Source organism: Rhinichthys klamathensis, unplaced genomic scaffold (genome assembly GCF_029890125.1).
Source record: "Rhinichthys klamathensis goyatoka isolate OS25496 unplaced genomic scaffold, OSU_Roscu_1.1 h1tg000358l_1, whole genome shotgun sequence".
NCBI lineage: Eukaryota > Metazoa > Chordata > Actinopteri > Cypriniformes > Leuciscidae > Rhinichthys > Rhinichthys klamathensis.
In genome coordinates, this window is record NW_026606867.1 from 10641 (window position 1) to 30042 (window position 19402).

The window sequence follows — 19402 nt, forward strand, 5'->3', positions numbered from 1 at the left end:
TTACCTGATTTGGTCATATATAAAACATATGGTTGTATTATATATTTTTAAAAAATATTTAAAAAAACGTGATTTCACGTGTACAATTACATCATCACATGACAATGTCCTACTCCGCTGACATCAGCATGGGACTTTCCAAAGCAAAACAATCACAGAGGTGAGAAAGTGTTTTTCTTTCTTTTAAGGACTGACTTAACTTCGAATCAATCGAGAAGTTGTTTGCTTTTATTTTTCATTTGTGTTACGAAACTTTCTTCAATCCATTGTGTTCTAGAAAGTAAACGCAATTTTTTACAGGTTTTTATATTGCTTGACAAAGTAAAAAAAAAAAAACTTCCAGAAATGACTGCTTCCATTTTCCCAGGCAGAGATTTAATGTTAATAATTCATAGTGTATGCCAACTCAGCTTTACTATATTGTCAAATATTAACTCTCTTTTTATCAACATGATTTAAAAGGTCAATACCTATGGTATTTTATGGCTTAAAAGAGGGCAAAAGACAGAATTACTTGTTTGTTTGTTTTTTATGATGTTTGTATCTTAGATGTGTTTTATGTTTCCATATGGCATGCCCTCATTTTAGTTTATCATCCTTAAAAATAACATAAAGATCAGATGCCTGAACAGTGTGTCACCAGTGAATCTACATTAAAAGGAAAGTTCACCCATAATTTGGCCATCTTTTTGAAGTCCACCGAGGCAAGAAAATCATGGTTTAGAATTAGGGTGAACTATAACTTTAATTTCACTGTCAACACTGTGGGAAAATATAATCTTTTATTGACAGATATCTTGAGGTTGGAAACTTAACCTGAGCTATTAATGTTTGGCACACATCTTTAACTGCCTGCAGCAACTTCCTCTATTAGAAGCAAGCTTTTAATCCAAAATATGCACGTTCTTTCAGATCAAACACACCCAGCACGACAAGAACAGCCTTTACTCTAATATATGGGTTAGGTTTCTGATTGTGACCTTACTGGACTCATTTGAATAACCTGAAAACACATCATCTTGATTTGGCAAAAACATTCCAGAAGAAACAATCTGAAGATACGGTCCACTAGAGAAAACTGATTAAATTCTTGACCTCATTACAACCAGGAAGAGCCATTGATGTCAATGAACTAGAGCAGATTTTTATAATTATTAACTCACACGATGGTTTAGCCTACTCATAAACACAACAGTAACCAGCAGGTTGTAAGGCTTCCAATATGCGAGTAATAGAAAATTGCTTTGAATGGTCATATTTTATGACAGAAGAATGTTTTGATATGCTTATGCATTAAAGGTTCTCACAAAAGTTAATATATGAGTGATTAATCTGTTCATTACAGTTTGTGCGTTCTGACTTCTTCATTCAAGACATTTTGTCCATCCTACTTGCACAGTCATATAGAAACGGAAAGCAAACCAGTGGAAAAAAATGTAAAATTTTGAGACAAGGAACAAAATGTCATTCTTTTGTTTCAGAAATGTAGACAGGATTACAACCTCAACGTTACGCAACAGCCGAGAGTAACTTCTAGATGGAATTTTTGACCAAAATCCCATGTCAGCAAAATTTGCTAAATTCATGCCAAGCTTTAGTTGTAATTCATTCTGTATGGTATTATTCTAAAAGTACTAAAACTTTAGTAACAGAAGAGAGATACAGAAAAGTGTATTTGTAAAAGGTTTATTGCCTCGGCAGGTTTGAAGCAGAATTCATTTAAAAGTAAATGAAATTTAGTAGAGTAAAAAAAAGCAAACATATCCCATAGGGAGTGCAATATTTCTTCCACATAAATGAAAATCAGCATAGGCTGAGAAAGACAACCCATTCAAGAGTAAATGAAAAGAAGCTTACATGGTGTGTGCTTAATAAATCATTGCAATACACATATGAACTATAAAAAACAGTGATTTGAAAAGCCTTTTTAAGCATGAGACCACCAATGACTCAAATAGGTGGAATATGCTATATATACTGCACGTCCCCCACCTCTTACATCTGTTCTTGAAAGAATGAATAAACAGTTCCTACAAGGAGAATCTTGTCATCTTACAAACTATAATGTTTACAGGAAGTATATTCACAGTGTATTCACAATTCAGTGGTATAACAGTGCTACAACTGAAGACTGCACATTGCAACGATTGTCTGGACGCAGAACGCACCACTCTGTAATGCCCACATACATGTGTTTAGGGCTAAGGCCTCATATTGTCTGTGCTGTTGTAGAGGACCTTGTATTACAACATAGAAGTTAGTCCATTATACTTTCAAGCAAGATCACACACTTTTGATCATAGGCTGCTGTGCTGGTAAATCAGTGTCCTAAAGCAAAAAAGAAAAAAAGAATTCACAGTCAGGTTTTTGGAAATGTTTCAGGTACCATGACTAAACATGTCAAACACATGACCTGAAGCGCCGCTCTGAAAATATGTGCCAGCAGTGAGCAACTGGTGTAGATTTACTTTTGCCATGAGCGCAATTCAAGGAATACGGCCCCTTTCTCAAGTCAAACCTCAAAAGCTGTCATTTAAGGTCACGTTCTTGGAAGATAAACGGAATGGAACAAAAATGTTTTCAACTTAATATGGTGTCTCAAAAACGTGACCCTCAGGTTTCGAGATGCTGAATAAACAGATGCATCGTAACACGTCAAAGACATTTGTATAGTAGAGCGTGTTTACAGGCATCTGCTTCTAAACGACCCATTCGTTTTTTTATATAATAAATGAAATCATTTAGAAAGTGTATATTTGCTATGATGTTTTATGTCATTTAATGACTAATCACAAAAAAAAATCAACAAAACATAATATATAGACAAAAACTGCTTACCGTGTTTGTCCGATGTCGTCTTTTGATCAGTAGGGTAAGAAGCACGGCAACAGCAAATATTAGCACGACCACAATGGGAACACTAATAGAGACAGTGTTGTCAGTTTTGTCTCCAGAGAAGGTTAGCTGTCCACCGTCTTCCTTTTCAGACACTGGTTGAAGACAATGGTAATATATGAGACATGATTGTCATCAATATCACACATTACAGATTACAAGCCCAACTTGTTATATATAAAATATCCATACAGGCAAAGGGTTCTAAGGCAGTGGTTCTCAACCAGGAGGCCGGGGTCTCAGCAAACGTCCGAATAAGGCTTAAATATTTTATTTAGTCTTAAATGATTATATTTAGTCTTAAAATTATATTAACATAACACTTGAACTGCTGTTCTAGCGGAATCTCAGCATTCGTAACACCAGCTCTGAGCCTATAGCCTTATTCTGATACCATTCAACAGATAAGCTATTTTATTACTGCTGGCTGCACAGCTGATGACGTCAGGACCATGTTTTTAATATTGTGATAGGCAACTCTGTGGGGGCTATGACTTTCGGTTCTGCTGCAGTGGCAACAAATTCAACTTCCTTTGGTTGTCGTGAATGTTCTGCTTTTTAGCTGCTTTTTCCGACCTGTGAGTCTCTCACACGTCATCATCTAACCAAACATAATAGACTAAAGCTAAGCAGACTAGCATTTTGAAAAGAGAAGCACAATGAAATTTTAAAAGAGGAAGAGGCTTGTTTCCTTTCAAGTTATTGCTACTGATTTGCTATAGGATAAATAAATTCAGTTTTAGATAACTCACCTGTTAGATTAACTTCTAATTCCTTCCTCGACCAGATGCGGTCAGAAACACTGAATAAGGCATGACAGGTGTAAACTCCTGCATCCGCTGAAGTGATGTTGAGGATCATAAGGGAGCAGTTTGTTTTCTCCTTTTCCAGGAAGAGTTCAGTCCTGTCAATGTGAGCCTGGTCTATAGATTTCCTTTCTTGTGGATAACCATTCACTACTGTTTCACCTTTCTGCCATACCAGTTTAGACACATTAGTACAGCCACAAGGTAGAATTACGGTCTGTCCAACGATGCCAGTCGCACTAGTTTCCACTGCAGAACCATCTACAAGAACAGTAACAGATTCTCATCATAACAAATACTCAACTTCATTTTCAAAATTTGGAACACCGAATAAACACCAAAAAAAAGAAGATATGATTCTCTAAAGGAACATCAGAAACTGTTTTACATTTCTTTGATACATATCATTTTACATTTTAACTTTTTTTAATGCCAATAATATATGCATATCTGTATGTGACAAGAGATCATCAATAAAATATGTTTTTTCATAGATTAGAGCTACGTTTAAGGGTCCAGAAGGATTCAATAAAGACTCACTCGTGATCAGCAGAAGTGTCAGCAATGCCAAGATCATCATGGTTGTCCTGGAGGAGAGAGAAGCAGGTTTTGAAGTAGGCTATTTATTTGAGGTTATCAAAGGGTAGGTTATCTATTTAAATTCACAAGTTCTCAAACAAACTACAAACAAGGCTAAAATGTGCATAGTTGTATGCGAGTACTAATACAGGATTATAAACATCTGCACTTTGTCCTGGTGAGACACGGTATTTTTCCATTAAAGAAGAAAACGATCTCCTAGCAGCTCAATTCATTGGTGAAATTTATCAGGCAGCCAATTTCCCACAGGTCACATGAGAAAAAAGAGCCAAACAGCTTTTCCCAAAAATCCAGTCAACTCTGGAATGTCCTGTGTGAAAACAAAGCTCCCCCAAACAATGCAGTCGTGAAACGCACTTAAGGGTCGATCATCTGAGTCTCTAACGCGTAAGTTGTGGACCACTAAAACTTTCAACTGCATGAAATTATTCAAAAACTGTTTTATATTACATAGGCTATATTAAACATATTAAATTTAACCTTTTATTATAGCCTAACATATTATGTATCAAACGTATAAAAAATAAGATCAGTAAAGAAAAAAAAAAAAGAATAAACAATATCGTGCTGACCTTTGGGTTAGCCTATATTTCCTCTGCAGAAGACACGCACGCATCCGATCGCGATGAGTGAGAAATACATGAATCAGTTCTGGAGTTTGTTTCAGTTAAGACGCGCCTCCTACGTCATCCCACACACAGATTGCAACGCTGCTGGGTGTGGCCTAAAAGGACTTTGGTGTGGCTGAGTTTATACAGAAGCAGTTACCTGAACGAGTTGACCTGGATTTTGTGGGTAGGTGATCAGGCTCATTTTCACCTGGATCTGCACGTGCAACTTGACTTGTTTGTGGGCGGCGATTTTAGGTGGGAAAACCCCAGACCGGACAAGATAAACAAGATGTCCAATGCATTGTTCTCTAAATTCCATAAGATGGCGCTAGAGGGCTTTAAATTCCCTTTCTGTGCCTTATTCATTTTCTCTTGGCTTTCCTACTGTTATTGCCCAGGAAATAAATTTCATTGACCCTATTAATTATAGGGGGGTAATTAATTTGGGTAATACTTTGGGTATTGTTTATGGTCCAAAAGTGAATGAAGTTCAAATTTAATACTGAGGAGGCAACACATTTTCTGTGAACAGAAGATTGCTTTTAATAAAATTCTAGGCCTATAAAATAACACATGCTATTTATTTTTGTAATATTGATTCATAATAATCACTTCAGCAAAAGGTGTATCATTTCATTAAAACATTTCAAGTAGCCGCCCTATTCTATAACAACTCATTCTTTCTGCTTTAGCATCTGAACATGTGTTGTTTTAATGCTAGCTACCGGGGTATTTAAAAAATGAATCAAAATTGGCCTACTTAAAATGAAAGCTCTGAAATCTTCACATGTGTGCCATTGCTAAACGTAATGTGCCAGTTTGAATATGTAGAACAGAGAGAAGAATGCATTAAGTGAATACATACAATATAACATATAAAACAACAAATCTTCATACATGAAGACATTGTGTAGATAGGCTATACATTTTTACATATGCTATTTTTGAATTTACAATGGTCATCTACACTCTGGAACAGGTTATAAATTTTTTTTTTCGTCATAAATTTAATTTAAAAACAATGATATAATATAATTGTTTTAAAAGTAAATATAAGAAATTATATCTACTGTGAAATAACAGTTCATAATTTTCAACAGTCATAATTGTTGTTGCTTTGGCTCCATGGTCATTTTTACACACTTTTAAGAGTTCTTCCAAGCTTTTTCTTTGACCTCCTTTTGGGATGGGTTAGGCTACAAAAACTGAATAAAGTTTTTGTTTGGTAGCCTATTTTATTTGGTACAACGTGTCGGTTTAGGTAGTAACCTAAATAGATCACTTCGTTCAAACCTAAACCGGAACGTTACACCAAAATGATGCAAGAGATTCAACTCTCAAACATGCTTTGCGATTGTGTCTGCTTTGCTGTTTGTTCATCATCCCTGTGTTTTGATGTATCGGTCAAATTCTGCGGTTTCCTCAGTCACTGACCACCACCTTCAATCTATATCTGCCTCCCTTCTCTTCCACACTCTCCTCTCTCCAGACGTGTGGTCAGCTGACTTTCACTGGAGCAGCTGTGTGCAGTCGCGCATTCTCACAAAGCACAGCCCAGCATAGACGATAGGGGAACACGGGGCTGAAAATCGCGACAGAAAAACCCTGAACCGCTCAGGACATTTATCCATCAGGACGTGCTGCGCTTGGGAACACGGCCATGGATATGGACCGTACGGTATTCCTGCTGTCAATACTGACGACTTTGTCGCTCGCCATCGAGGTAAGAATATGATTGTGTGTAATGGAGACGGAGCTTGATTCTCCTCCATAGTTTAAATGACGGCCTGGGAGCAAAGGGGAGGAAAAACGCAAAGCTAGAGCATGACGGATGCAGATAGACATTTGAGCGCTACGTGATTGTCAGTTGCGTATTCCAGCATGATCATACTTCTTTCTCATGCAGTTGCCAGTTGGGTTTCTTGTCCATCGGTGTTTTAGATCAATTAAAAAGTGTTGGGTGGATCCACTCCTGGTGCAGGCAGGATCGTCACTAGGCACAGCGGGCGAACTGTAGCGCATGAAAGTGATACATAAAGACGCGCATCATTCTAGCATCTTAGCATTGTTTTTAATATCTGAGGGTCATTTGCACACCTTCATATAAAATATTAGCATCACATTCGAAGGTGAAACGTGGCATTGAAACATAATGAAGAATTGCACTGTGGAAAACGCTGATATGGCGATTGTATGCTGCTGTGCCCGTAATGTGTTTTATGTTAGAGCAAATAAATGTGGATCGGAGGAATATGAACTCATGTCATGCAGATGGGGCTGGTGGAATCATGTAAACATCAGTGACTGACAGCTCTTTGTCAAGGGGACATGTGTTAAAGAGCGCATTCTCTCACCACCTGCAGTTAGCCTATAGAGCTTTTATTTACACGAAAAAAAAAGAAAAGACATAAAACCTGTGGCTGGTTTGCAAGATTGCAGAGCTCCATTTTGGGGGAATATGCTGTGACAGCAATCCGACGGCCCTGCTGAGCCATTCGATTATCAGAGGACAACGCGCTCATTCCTCTGCGGCGCCTTTTGCGCATCTATTATTCATACAAGTCTTTATGAAGGAATTTGCTTTGTTATAGGCCTAGGCTTGATTGTTAAAATGCGTAGATGATGTAGCACTTGTTCATGGTGGAGAGATTTTGTGAGGAATATTAGGCCTACAAAAAGATGTTAGTTGACAGAAGCAAGATGGCGTCCGTGAACTGCGGCGTTTCTTTTTTTTCTTTTTTTTTTTCTTTTTTCTTTTTTTTTATCTCGTTAAGGCAAAATCTGCTATATGGATAGATAAACTTTCTCACTCCCACAAACACACACGCATCTGCACTACGTGTTCTTTGCATGCAAGATTATTTTAATACTTGAATGTGGAGCTTATGACACCTGGTTGTCAGTTTACACAGAGATATTTTATTCCACATAGTTTTCTGTAATTCTGGTCTACATGTAGATGTGGTGTTGTTAGTGTTCTTTTAAAATATGGTAGCCTATAATGGTACCAATATCAGGGTGCAAATAGCATGGAGCCTTTGGCGGGGTGACTCCCAGATTACAAATATTTCAACATTATTTAAAAATTAATCATAACATTTTAGTTACAAATCAGCAATGTATTTTCGCAGGGTACCAAATAGAAGCTCCCCAAAAAAATGTTACCTATTGTTAGAATATGGTTCTCATTTGGTTATTTTGTTTCCTAACATTCTAGGAACGCTTCTTTTAGGTAACGCTTTGTTTTAATAACCATAAACTAATGTTTCCAGAACATTCTGGGAACCAAAAATTGTTAACTGGGACAATACTAAAGCTCTTTCTGTTCAGTATTAGATCAGCAAAAAACAGGTTCTGTCATTGTCTTCCACATTATTATTGATTCACAATCACAATATTTCACAACAACTGTTTAAAACCATGTTTGTGGGTCTTATTTCATGTGTGTTGGCTCAGAGGTCATCTGCTGCTGCTGTATTCCTAAACATTGACTAAATTAATTTCAGTTACTAATTTTATTGGGTTTTCAAAACTAAATGAATAAGTGTGGATGTGTGTGTTGTATGTGTGTCAAATGACAGTTTGAGTTGTGAACTAAAAAGTTACAAATTCCTTTTAAAAATGGACCCTTGTACCAGTCAGAGTGCAAATTATATAATGACTTACATGAAATAAGACCCTGGCCTAAAGCTTTTTCCATTAAAAGGTGTCATTTGTTGGTAGTGTGCCAAAACAAGCTCTGAGAGTTTGTGTTGTCACCTCTTTACTGATCACCATGTTTTGCCTGAAAGGTCCCTTGCTTATTTTGCGTATAATTGGTAAATCTGTTTTCGGTTAGTCTCCATCTGAAAAGGGCTTCCTTTGTTTGACTGGGAAATATCAGTGGAACATGTAAACATGGTCGGTTTTACAAAAACTACCTTGTTGATGTTTGACAGCCTTTAAGATTAAGCCAGAGCTGAATGGCTGTTGAAAGCTGCACATTTTCATTTTGCACTAATGTGGATCCTGAACTGCTATGACAACCTGGCTGAGACACTATTTTGGTACACTGATATCCGCAGATGATTAGCTTTCACTAGTGGCTCAGTGGCTGTGTCAATGTTAAAGCATTTCTTATATCATATGGTAATGATCTCGTGTAAAACAATTTATAGCTGAAATTTTGCAGCTTATTGCAGTAGTTAAGACCATTTCGTGTCTAACACATGGTTTTCCTAAAGAGTTACTGAAGTGTGGCCAGCATAATTACAGTATTCTGTTTTTAAATTGCCTACAGCATAGATATGTTTTATTGCACTATAACCACCAAGCCATTTGTTAAAAGGTTTGAAAGAAAAAATACATTACGGACAGAGTCTATCTATCATCCTATCTATCTATATATCTATCTATCTGTTTGGGGTGTAACGACGATACCCTCATGTCACAAATCGATACATATCACAATACGATATTATTGCGATACTCTAAGACATAAGAAAATGTACTGTTGATTAAAATGCTAAATTTGATATTAAATTGTGGGTGTAAATGAATAGGCTTGGACTTGGTGCTGGTAATTCAATGCACAGGACAATGGTGACACCAGAATAAAAAATATTCATCATTCTGAGGCTGAAAATACAGAATTATTTTAGACGAATATTTGCACTTTGTCACTGACTAGATACATTTCAAATAATGTAGGCCACTTTTTACTGGTAACATAAGACAGTTGGCATTATTAGGACCCACAAATATTCCCCCATTGCATTGAATTATTATACATTATATTAAATATTATATAGTTTAATAATAGACATTAAAACCGTGACTTGTGACACAATATATTATTACACCCACTATCTATCTATCTATCTATCTATCTATCTATCTATCTATCTATCTATCTATCTATCTATCTATCTATCTATCTATCTATCTATCTCTTATTAAGCCGTTTTCTTAATGAGACAGATGCATCTTTCAGACAGCTGGCTACAGCAGCACTTCCACTGTTTGTTACCCAGGACAAAAGAGGGAAAACACAACAGTCCCATAATCCCTCACGCTCAGTTGAACAGACAGGGTGGGTCTGGTTGTAAGGAACCTTTGTGACTCACTGGGTCGAGGCCAGGCCAAAGACACACAAAAGAGGACAGCCATTATTCTCTCTCTCACTGACTATGAATTGAGTGTCTTCTGCAAATATGTTTTCCTTCGTGTCATTTTCAGGACCAAACTCATACTTTATCTCTCCCTTTCTATCTTTTTTTTTCTTTTCAATCTTCCCACCCACTTCAAGAGATTAGATTGTATTCAAGGCTTTTAACCCTGAACCGAATAAGGCAGTAATGTTTGATATTGTATGTTACATAACTGGCATTGTGGCTCTAAAAGATTAATGTTTGTTACAAGTATTTGTCAGATGTAGAGAGTTTTCACTCTCATGGTTTCAGTTGAGTTGCTTGTAGCTTTACAATTTAGTTGAGCAAAAAGAGTGAAATTATTTTGATTATTCACTTTGGTTTAGTATGGAGGAAAACAAATCCTCCATAGTTATCATAGTTATATATTTCTATGTTGAAAATTAAGATTAATGATACCTTTTTAAAAGTTTGGGTAGGATTAAGTTAAGAAATGGAAGCTTTTATTCAACAAGGATACATAACAGACCCAAACTTTTGAATGGTAGTGTATACAGTATATACATATTTATATAGTATTCAATATTTTATTGAATACCATTTCTAACACTTGCTTACGCGCTAAAAGCTTTGGTATAATTTGAACACTGCTAGCAAGGACCACAAAAACAGCAACAACAGCATAAATAAAGCCAGCAAACAGTACAGCAATAACCTGATAACAGTCGCTACATAATTTATTCACTCCATACACAGTGCATTCTGAGAACTCAAAACCCAACATTGTTCAATATAAAAGCGTTTATCCAGTCGACTTTCCGTTTGGCTAGTTAGGGCAACATTTGCTGCAATATTGTTCGTCTAACGTGTTTGTATGTAGATTCAAAGTAATTTCCTTGTGTCTGTATGTCCCTGTCTGAACCCCACAAAGCATGTTTCTTGGACATTATAATGTGTAGTGCTCTAAATAGATGGGCGAACCTGCTGTTATCTATATCTATCAGATGCTCATAATCACATCAACTATTTGTTGAATTGTTGAATTCTTGTGCTTCCCTACACATTTGCTTTTTTTCCTCTTTTTATTGTCATCCTGTCTCTGTTATCGAATTAATTAAATGATTGGCTGCTTACTTAATCAGGTCAATCACAGTTGATCGTATACATCAATATTTGCTGAGAAAAGCCCCGACATGAAGACATCTGAAGATCATAGGCTTATGTGATAATGGTTCCTCATGTTCCTGCTGATTGTGCTGTTGGCAGGTGCCATCAGATGACTCAGTGGGCTTGTTGGCGGAGCCCCAGGTGGCCATGTTCTGTGGAAAACTCAACATGCATATCAACGTCCAGAGTGGCAAGTGGGAGCCGGATCCAACTGGCACCAAGAGCTGCATCGGCACCAAAGAGGGCATCCTTCAGTACTGCCAAGAGGTAATGAGAGAGGAAAAAGATATAAAACGAGACGAGCAAATATAATGAGTTCTGCTGCTGTGTCAGTGTTAGTTGTCAATAGCAAGCTTACACGCATTGTAAAACATTGTATCATGATTACTTTAGGAGTTAAAGTCAATTATATAATGACCTTCACGGTATATAATACGGGGCTTCTGAGTATTACATAAGCATGTCAAGTTCTATTTAGTGGTCGACTGATATAAGTTTGTCAATGGCTGGTGCTGTTATTTGGGTAGCAATGTGGCCGATTGCCAATGTAATGTCAATATACTCTTCCTTTCAAAGGTTTGGGTTCAGTGAAACATCTTTGGGGAAAGAAATTTATACTTTATTCAGCAAGGATGCATTAAAAGTGACAGTAAAGACATTTATAATGTTACAAAAGATTTCTATTTCAAATAAGTGCTGTTCTACTGAATAGAGAATTGTATTAATATAATATATAACATTCAATTCATGGGCAACAGCTCTGGTTGACATTCCTGCAGTCAGCATGAATGAATGTGTTTGGGATGCTCTGGATCGGCGTATACGACAGCGTGTTCCAGGTCCTGCCAATATACAGCAACTTCGCACAGCCATTGAAGAGGAGTGGACCAACTTTCTGTTTCACAGTTTCCACAAAAATATTAAGCAGCAAAACAGTTTTCAACATAATAATAATACGAAATGTTTCTTGAGCACCAAATCAGCATATTCGAATGATTTCTGGAGGATCATGTGACACTGAAGACTGGAGCAATGACTGCTGAAAATATATTAAAATAGAATTTTAAATTTTGTAATAATATTTCACAATTTAACTTGTTTTTTTGATCGAATAAATGTGGCCTTGTTGAGCCTTTCAGAAACATTAAAAAAAATCTTACTGACCCCAAACCTTTGAATGGTAGTGTATGTTTGCAAATGAGAGTACATAGTACAAACAAAAATCTGAAATCAAATGTTTATGTTACTAAATATATTCTAATAAATTTAGTCAAAAATATTTCTGAAATCTAAACTGACCCTTTTTACACATTCATGGTCTTATTGTGTAAAAAGATAAATTTAGCAACTAAATATGTTCAGCCATGAAGTTTGAGTTTTGGCTGTAAGACAAAAGAGGGCAAAAATGTGAAAACAAACAGTTGTTTTTAGGATTAATTAATTAACGCCAGCTTGTGATGGTGATGAGGGGGGAAATTGTGTAGTTTTTTTTATCACAATTATTTAGTTAAAGGGGTCCTATTATGCCCTTTTACGAAGTCTTGATTTTGTTTTTGGGGTGTACTAGAATATGCTTTCATGCTTGATTGTTCAAAAAACACATTATTTTTCACATATTTTACATTATTACAGCTCATCTCCTAGTCTGTCCCAAACGCATTGTTTAGTTCCGGTTTCGATGAAGCCCCTCCTTCCGAAATACGAAATGTGATTGTGATTGGCAGCATTTAGCGTGTGTTCGGGAAATGTCCCCACTACACCACCCCCAACCTGGAAGCTGTTATTTGTAAAATGTGCAGCGCACAGATAAACATCAGGACTATAATGTTCAGGAACAGTGTTTAAAATAAATTTTACCCATTCTAAGTTCGTCAGCCTTAGGAAGGTCAAACAAATGAGTTGTGAAAAAGCGTGTCTTTGACATAGCAGCAGCTCATCCAGGCCCCATCCGCTTTTCTGCGTATTCCGTGGGCGGATATCTAGCTATAAATTACAGGAACGTCTGTCTGTCTGTGTGTCTGTCTGTCCGTCTGTCTGTTAATCGAATATCTCTCAAACCGTTAGTCCGATGGATTTCAAACTTGACAGGTGTCTTGCTATGGGCACGAGTAAGTGCAGTGCCCAGTTTGACGTTGTTTGGATTAGAAATGCAAAAGATATCATTAAATATATCTTTTAAAGAAGCACACATTGAAGTTGTGGTTTAAAAACAAATAATCTGACATTAGAGAGGGTTGTGGTTTAAAAATAAACATTTATCAGCTAAACATTAAGTCAGCTACACTGTTTACTTCTGAAGTAAAAAAGTAGCGATTCTTTTCGAGAAATGTAGCAATTCTTTTCAAGGTTGTTATTATACATTTATTACAATGTAATTATACATCGTTTATAATGTAATTATACATTTATTACAGTGTAATTATGCATTTATTACAGTGTTATTATACATTTATTACAATGTAACTATACGTTTATTACAATGTAATTATACGTTTTATTACAATGTAATTATACATTTATTACAGTGTTATTATACATTTGTTACATTATTATTATTATACATTTGTTACATTTTGTTACATTATTCTTTTTGAAAAAGTAGCGATTCTTTTTGAAAAAAGTAGTGATTATTTTTCGAAAAAGTAGCGATTTTTTTGAAAAAGTAGCGATTCTTTTTGAAAAAGTAGCGAATCTTTGAAAAAAGTCGCGATTCTTTTTGAAAAAGTAGTGATTCTTTTTTTAAAAAGTAGTGTAAAAAAGTAATTATACATTTATACATTACAATGTAACTATACGTTTATTACAATGTAATTATACGTTTATTACAATGTAATTATACATTACAGTGTTATTATACGTTTATTACAATGTAATTATCCATTTATTACAGTGTTATTATACATTTGTTACATTATTATTTTGTTACATTATTCTTTTTGAAAAAAGCGATTCTTTTTGAAAAAGTAGCAATTCTTTTTGAAAAAAGTAGTGTAAAAAAGTAATTATACATTTGTTACAGTCATACATTTATTACAATGTAATTATACGTTTATTACAATGTAATTATACATTTGTTACATTATTATTATTATACATGTGTTACATTATTTTGTTACATTATTCTTTTTGAAAAAAGTAGCGATTCTTTTTGAAAAAGTAGCAATTCTTTTTGAAAATAGCGATTCTTTTTTGAAAAAGTAGCGATTCTTTTTGAAAAATGTAGTGTAAAAAAGTAATTATACATTTACAGTCTTATACATTTGTTACAATGTAATTATACGTTTATTACAATGTAATTATACATTATTAGAGTGTTATTATACATTTATTACAATGTAGTTATACGTTTATTACAATGTAATTATACATTACAGTGTTATTATATGTTTATTACAATGTAATTATACATTTATTACAGTGTTATTATACATTTGTTACATTATTATTATACATTTGTTACATTATTATTTTGTTACATTCTTTCTGAAAAAGTAGCAATTTTTGAGAAAAGTTGCGATTCTTTTTGAAAAAAGTAGTGTAAAAATGTAATTATACATTTGTTACAGTCTTATTATACATTTATTACAATGTAGTTATACGTTTATGACAATGCAATTATACATTTATTGCAGTGTTATTATACATTTGTTACATTATTATTATTATACATTTGTTACATTATTCTTCTTTAAAAAAGTAGTGTAAAAAAGTAATTATACATTTGTTACAGTCTTATACATTTATTACAATGTAATTATACGTTTATTACAATGTAATTATACATTTGTTACAGTCTTATACATTTATTACAATGTAATTATACATTTATTACAATGTAATTATACATTTGTTACAGTGTTATACATTTATTACAATGTAATTATACGTTTATTACAATGTAATTATACATTTATTACAATGTAATTATACGTTTATTACAATGTAAATATGCATTTATTACAGTGTTATTATACATTTGTTACATTATTATTATTATACATTTGTTACATTATTATTTTGTTACATTATTCTTTTTGAAAAAAGTAGCGATTCTTTTTGAAAAAGTAGCGATTCTTTTGAAAAAAGTAGCGATTCTTTTGAAAAAAGTAGCGATTCCTATTGAAAAAGTAGCGATTCCTTTTGAAAAAAGTAGTGATTCTTTTTCGAAAAAGTAGCGATTCTTTTTGAAAAAAGTCGCGATTCTTTTTGAAAAAGTAGTTATTCTTTTTTGAAAAAGTAGTGTAAAAAATTAATTATACATTTATACATTACAATGTAACTATACGTTTATTACAATGTAATTATACGTTTATTACAATGTAATTATACATTACAGTGTTATTATACGTTTATTAAAATGTAATTATCCATTTATTACAGTGTTATTATACATTTGTTACATTATTATTTTGTTACATTATTCTTTTTGAAAAAAGTGATTCTTTTTGAAAAAGTAGCAATTCTTTTTGAAAAAGGTAGCGATTCCTTTTGAAAAAGTAGCGATTCTTTTTGAAAAAAGTAGTGTAAAAAAGTAATTATACATTTGTTACAGTCTTATACATTTATTACAATGTAATTATACGTTTATTACAATGTAATTATACATTTGTTACATTATTATTATTATACATTTGTTACATTATTTTGTTACATTATTCTTTTTGAAAAAAGTAGCGATTCTTTTTGAAAAAGTAGCAATTCTTTTTGAAAAAAGTAGCGATTTTTAAAAAAAAAGTAGTGATTCTTTTTGAAAAATGTAGTGTAAAAAATGTAATTATACATTTGTTAGTCTTATAAATTTTTTACAATGTAATTATACGTTTATTACAATGTAATTATACATTTATTAGAGTGTTATACGTTTATTACAATGTAATTATACATTTATTACAGTGTTATTATACATTTGTTACATTATTATTATTATACTTTTGTTATATTTTGTTACATTATTCTTTCTGAAAAAGTAGCGATTCTTTTTGAAAAAATTGTGATTCTTTTTGAAAAAAGTAGCGATTCTTTTTGCAAATAGTGTAATTATACATTTGTTACAGTCTTATTATACATTTATTACAATGTAGTTATACGTTTATTACAATGTAATTATACATTTATTAGAGTGTTATTATACCTTTATTACAATGTAATTATACATTTATTACAGTGTTGTTATACATTTGTTACATTATTTTTATTATGCATTTGTTACATTATTTTGTTACATTATTCTTTTTGAAAAAAGTAGCGATTCTTTTTGAAAAAGTAGCAATCTCTTTTTGAAAAAGTAGCGATTCTTTTTGAAAAAAGTAGCGATTCTTTTTGAAAAAAGTAGCGATTTTTTAAAAAAAAGTAGTGATTCTTTTTGAAAAAAGTAGCGATTCTTTTTGAAAAAGTAGTGATTCTTTTTGAAAAAGTAGCGATTCACTTTTGAAAAAGTAGTGATTCTTTTTGAAAAAGTAGCGATTCTTTTTTGAAAAAGTAGCAATTCTTTTCGAAAAAGTAGCAATCCAGTTTTTTAAAAAGTAGCGCTTCACTACTTTCGAAAAAGTAGCGATTAATTTTTTTTAAAGTAGCGATTTAACTGAATCTGTATGTCAGCTACACTGTTTAATTCTGAATATTATATTTTATTCTGGTGCGCTTAACGTTATCGTTTTCTCAGAGTTTAGGCTCCTGTGTAATAGTAGCCTAGGCTATTCAGCAACTCAAACATACCAAACCAACAATTACTAAAAACACACAAAAACTGATTTTGTACGGGCATTGCACTAGTTATTTAAATGAGGAACATTATGACTTTATAAAGCCCTGAAAAATCACGTTGTAGTCCAAACGAGCCATTTGTTGTAGTTCTTGGAAGTGGATTCTGTTAAATGAAATAACTCCCTTTGGAGTGGACTTTGAGCTTTGTAAACTTGCAGATTTTTTTATGCTTAAACAGCAACATTACACACAAGCTAAAGTTGAAAAGCATAATAGGACCCCTTTAATCCTGAGAAAATAAGAAATAAAATATACAGTATATATTGCAATCTTTCATTGAAATTTATTTTGCTTCACCTCTGAAACGACTTTTCTGTTTTGGATGATGTCACCAACGCCTCTTATTTTTCTACATTCTGATATATACCACCTCCTTTTCACCATCCAAGCACTTAACAATGGATAAAATCAAGATCCCTCATCCTGTCTCATTGAATATCCTGTTTCACTTGAAAATAGGTCAGATTATGCAAGTAAAATGGATTGCAAAAGGCTTTTCTGTTGACCCCCACAACAGCTGGTAATTTGTACATTGTCTTGACTCCCACAGGTATACCCAGACCTCCAGATCACTAACGTAGTGGAGGCCAACCAGCCCATCAGCATCCAGAACTGGTGCAAAATGGGTCGCCGCCAGTGCCGCAGTCACACGCACATTGTGGTCCCCTACCGCTGCTTGGGTACATATTAGTGTTTTACATTAAACTATCCTTCAATGTGATGATTACATCAGTACTCTGCCACTCCTCAGGTTTTAACCTGGATTTGTGGAACATTAAAATAATGCTTTTAGCGTGGCTGTTGTGTGATTTCCTATCATCCTTCCACATCAGATAAGATGAGATTCATCAAAACACAACGTTTGCTCAGGATATTTTCACCTGCAAGTTACATATCAGCAAACATCTATTTGAGAACCTGATGAGCAAATGTTCGTGTTTTTATTAGTTGGGGAGTTTGTAAGCGACGCCCTTCTGGTCCCAGACAAGTGCAAGTTCCTGCACCAGGAGCGAATGGACATGTGCGAGAGTCATCTGCACTGGCACACGGTGGCCAAAGAGGTCAGAGGTCACACCACATGACATTTAATGTACTCTTTCACAAAGTTATAAAACCACACACAAAAAGCCGGATCCAGATCAGGCACCTCCAGAACTGAATCTAGTTCCTATTTTAGTGGATCCCCATTTGAAAAGAAATGTTTGCTATGTATGTTTAATATAAAATGATATCCCCAAAAATGCATTTTAACACACATTAAACATCTAGACATGCATGTTAAATAATGGTGCAGGCAGATTATGATTGAATAGGATGTATAATACATCTCTATCTAACCCACGACAGCGTTCTACTTATAGCTCTATGATGACTCAGCGTCTTATACCTCTCTTGCTTTCGTTCTCACTCACACCTTGCCTGTGGCTGCCCCTCTGCAGTCCTGCGGTGATCGTTCCATGAATCTCCATGACTACGGCATGCTGCTGCCGTGCGGCATCGACCGTTTCCGTGGTGTAGAGTTTGTGTGTTGCCCCATGGAGGAGCACAAGGACTTAGACAGCGAGGAGGAGGAGGAGGCCAACTCAGATGTGTGGTGGGGCGGCGCAGAGGCCGAGTATACCGACAGCAGGTACACAAACACAAGTGCTATTATTGACACTTCATTCTGAGACCACTTGTGAACATGTTTATTTTGAACAACTTTTTTTATATAAATTATATTATCAGAATAAATAATCATTTCCAACTTAAACTGTCGTAAATCTTGAATGTTTTGGATCACAGTCTTAAGTTTGGTCTTTTTTAAAGAATCTTGAATGTTGGCAGATTATTGCTGCGAAAAGTGAAGAAAAAGTGAAAAAAAAAAAAAGTTTAAGTTCTAAAACTCTAAAACTGTGAGAAAATCCAATCCATAAATCCAAATTCCAAAATCCCAAAAAATGTTCCAAATTTGTGCTTGATATCTCAAAAAATTAGCTTTCAGTAACATTTGGTTTAGGCGCAGTATCAAATGTTTCCACTAAATGAAATTCGCTTCCCATTCGTTTCCAATGCGGTAATTTTTTACCACGAACAGTTCAAGTCAAGTCAAGTCACATTTATATATATATAGCGCTTTTTACAATACAGATTGTTTCAAAGCAGCTTTACACAGAGATAACAGGACATAATAATGCAACAGAGTTTGTTTCCAGAAGAAAATAGCGTCACAGTCCAGCTTAAGTAAGTTCAGTGATGTTTCATTTTTGTTGTAAAAAAGTTGTTAATTTATATATATATATAGCCGCTCTGGAGAAAACCGTGATGTCATCGTCCAGCTCAGTTCAGTTCTCATATAATGGACAAGTGTGACTATTTTTTTTCAGGACCATTTAACCCTGTCGAATCATGTCCATGGATTTATTTTGTGTTCACATAGCAAGTGCTAAAA

The 19402-nt window shown here is 34.3% G+C and overlaps 2 protein-coding genes across 3 annotated transcripts in view; one reads left to right on the forward strand and one right to left on the reverse strand.

The window, feature by feature from the left end:
• Positions 1 to 1670: 1670 nt before the first annotated feature.
• si:dkey-192g7.3 (uncharacterized) lies at positions 1671 to 4919 on the reverse strand. The gene is made up of 5 exons (XM_056232923.1): positions 4874 to 4919; positions 4242 to 4288; positions 3648 to 3962; positions 2839 to 2990; positions 1671 to 2328 (listed from the first exon to the last, which is right to left on the reverse strand). Exons 1-5 carry the CDS (start codon positions 4915 to 4917, stop codon positions 2284 to 2286), a joined length of 603 nt encoding a protein of 200 aa, XP_056088898.1. The 5' UTR covers positions 4918 to 4919; the 3' UTR covers positions 1671 to 2283.
• Positions 4920 to 6407: 1488 nt separating this feature from the next.
• The window catches only part of appb (amyloid beta (A4) precursor protein b), a 28410-nt gene continuing 15415 nt past the window's right edge, over positions 6408 to 19402 (forward strand). Inside the window, exons 1-5 of one of the 2 annotated variants that reach the window (XM_056232865.1) lie at positions 6408 to 6635; positions 11308 to 11475; positions 17522 to 17651; positions 17920 to 18032; positions 18411 to 18601. In XM_056232865.1, the coding sequence (XP_056088840.1) occupies positions 6573 to 6635; positions 11308 to 11475; positions 17522 to 17651; positions 17920 to 18032; positions 18411 to 18601 (665 nt within the window). In that variant the 5' untranslated portion in view covers positions 6408 to 6572. The remainder of the gene's footprint in view (positions 6636 to 11307; positions 11476 to 17521; positions 17652 to 17919; positions 18033 to 18410; positions 18602 to 19402) is intronic. The other variant, XM_056232866.1, reaches the window with a different exon arrangement.

Bases quoted from the DNA above. Each gene is read 5' to 3' on its own strand.
- si:dkey-192g7.3 (XM_056232923.1), bottom strand. From the start codon at position 4,917: ATGCGTGCGTGTCTTCTGCAGAGGAAATATAGGCTAACCCAAAG. The intron at 3,963-4,241 runs GTGAGTCTTTAT...CTGTTCTTGTAG, and splicing joins GACACTTCTGCTGATCACGA to ATGGTTCTGCAGTGGAAACT. The intron at 2,991-3,647 runs GTGAGTTATCTA...GTCTTCAACCAG, and splicing joins ATTAGAAGTTAATCTAACAG to TGTCTGAAAAGGAAGACGGT.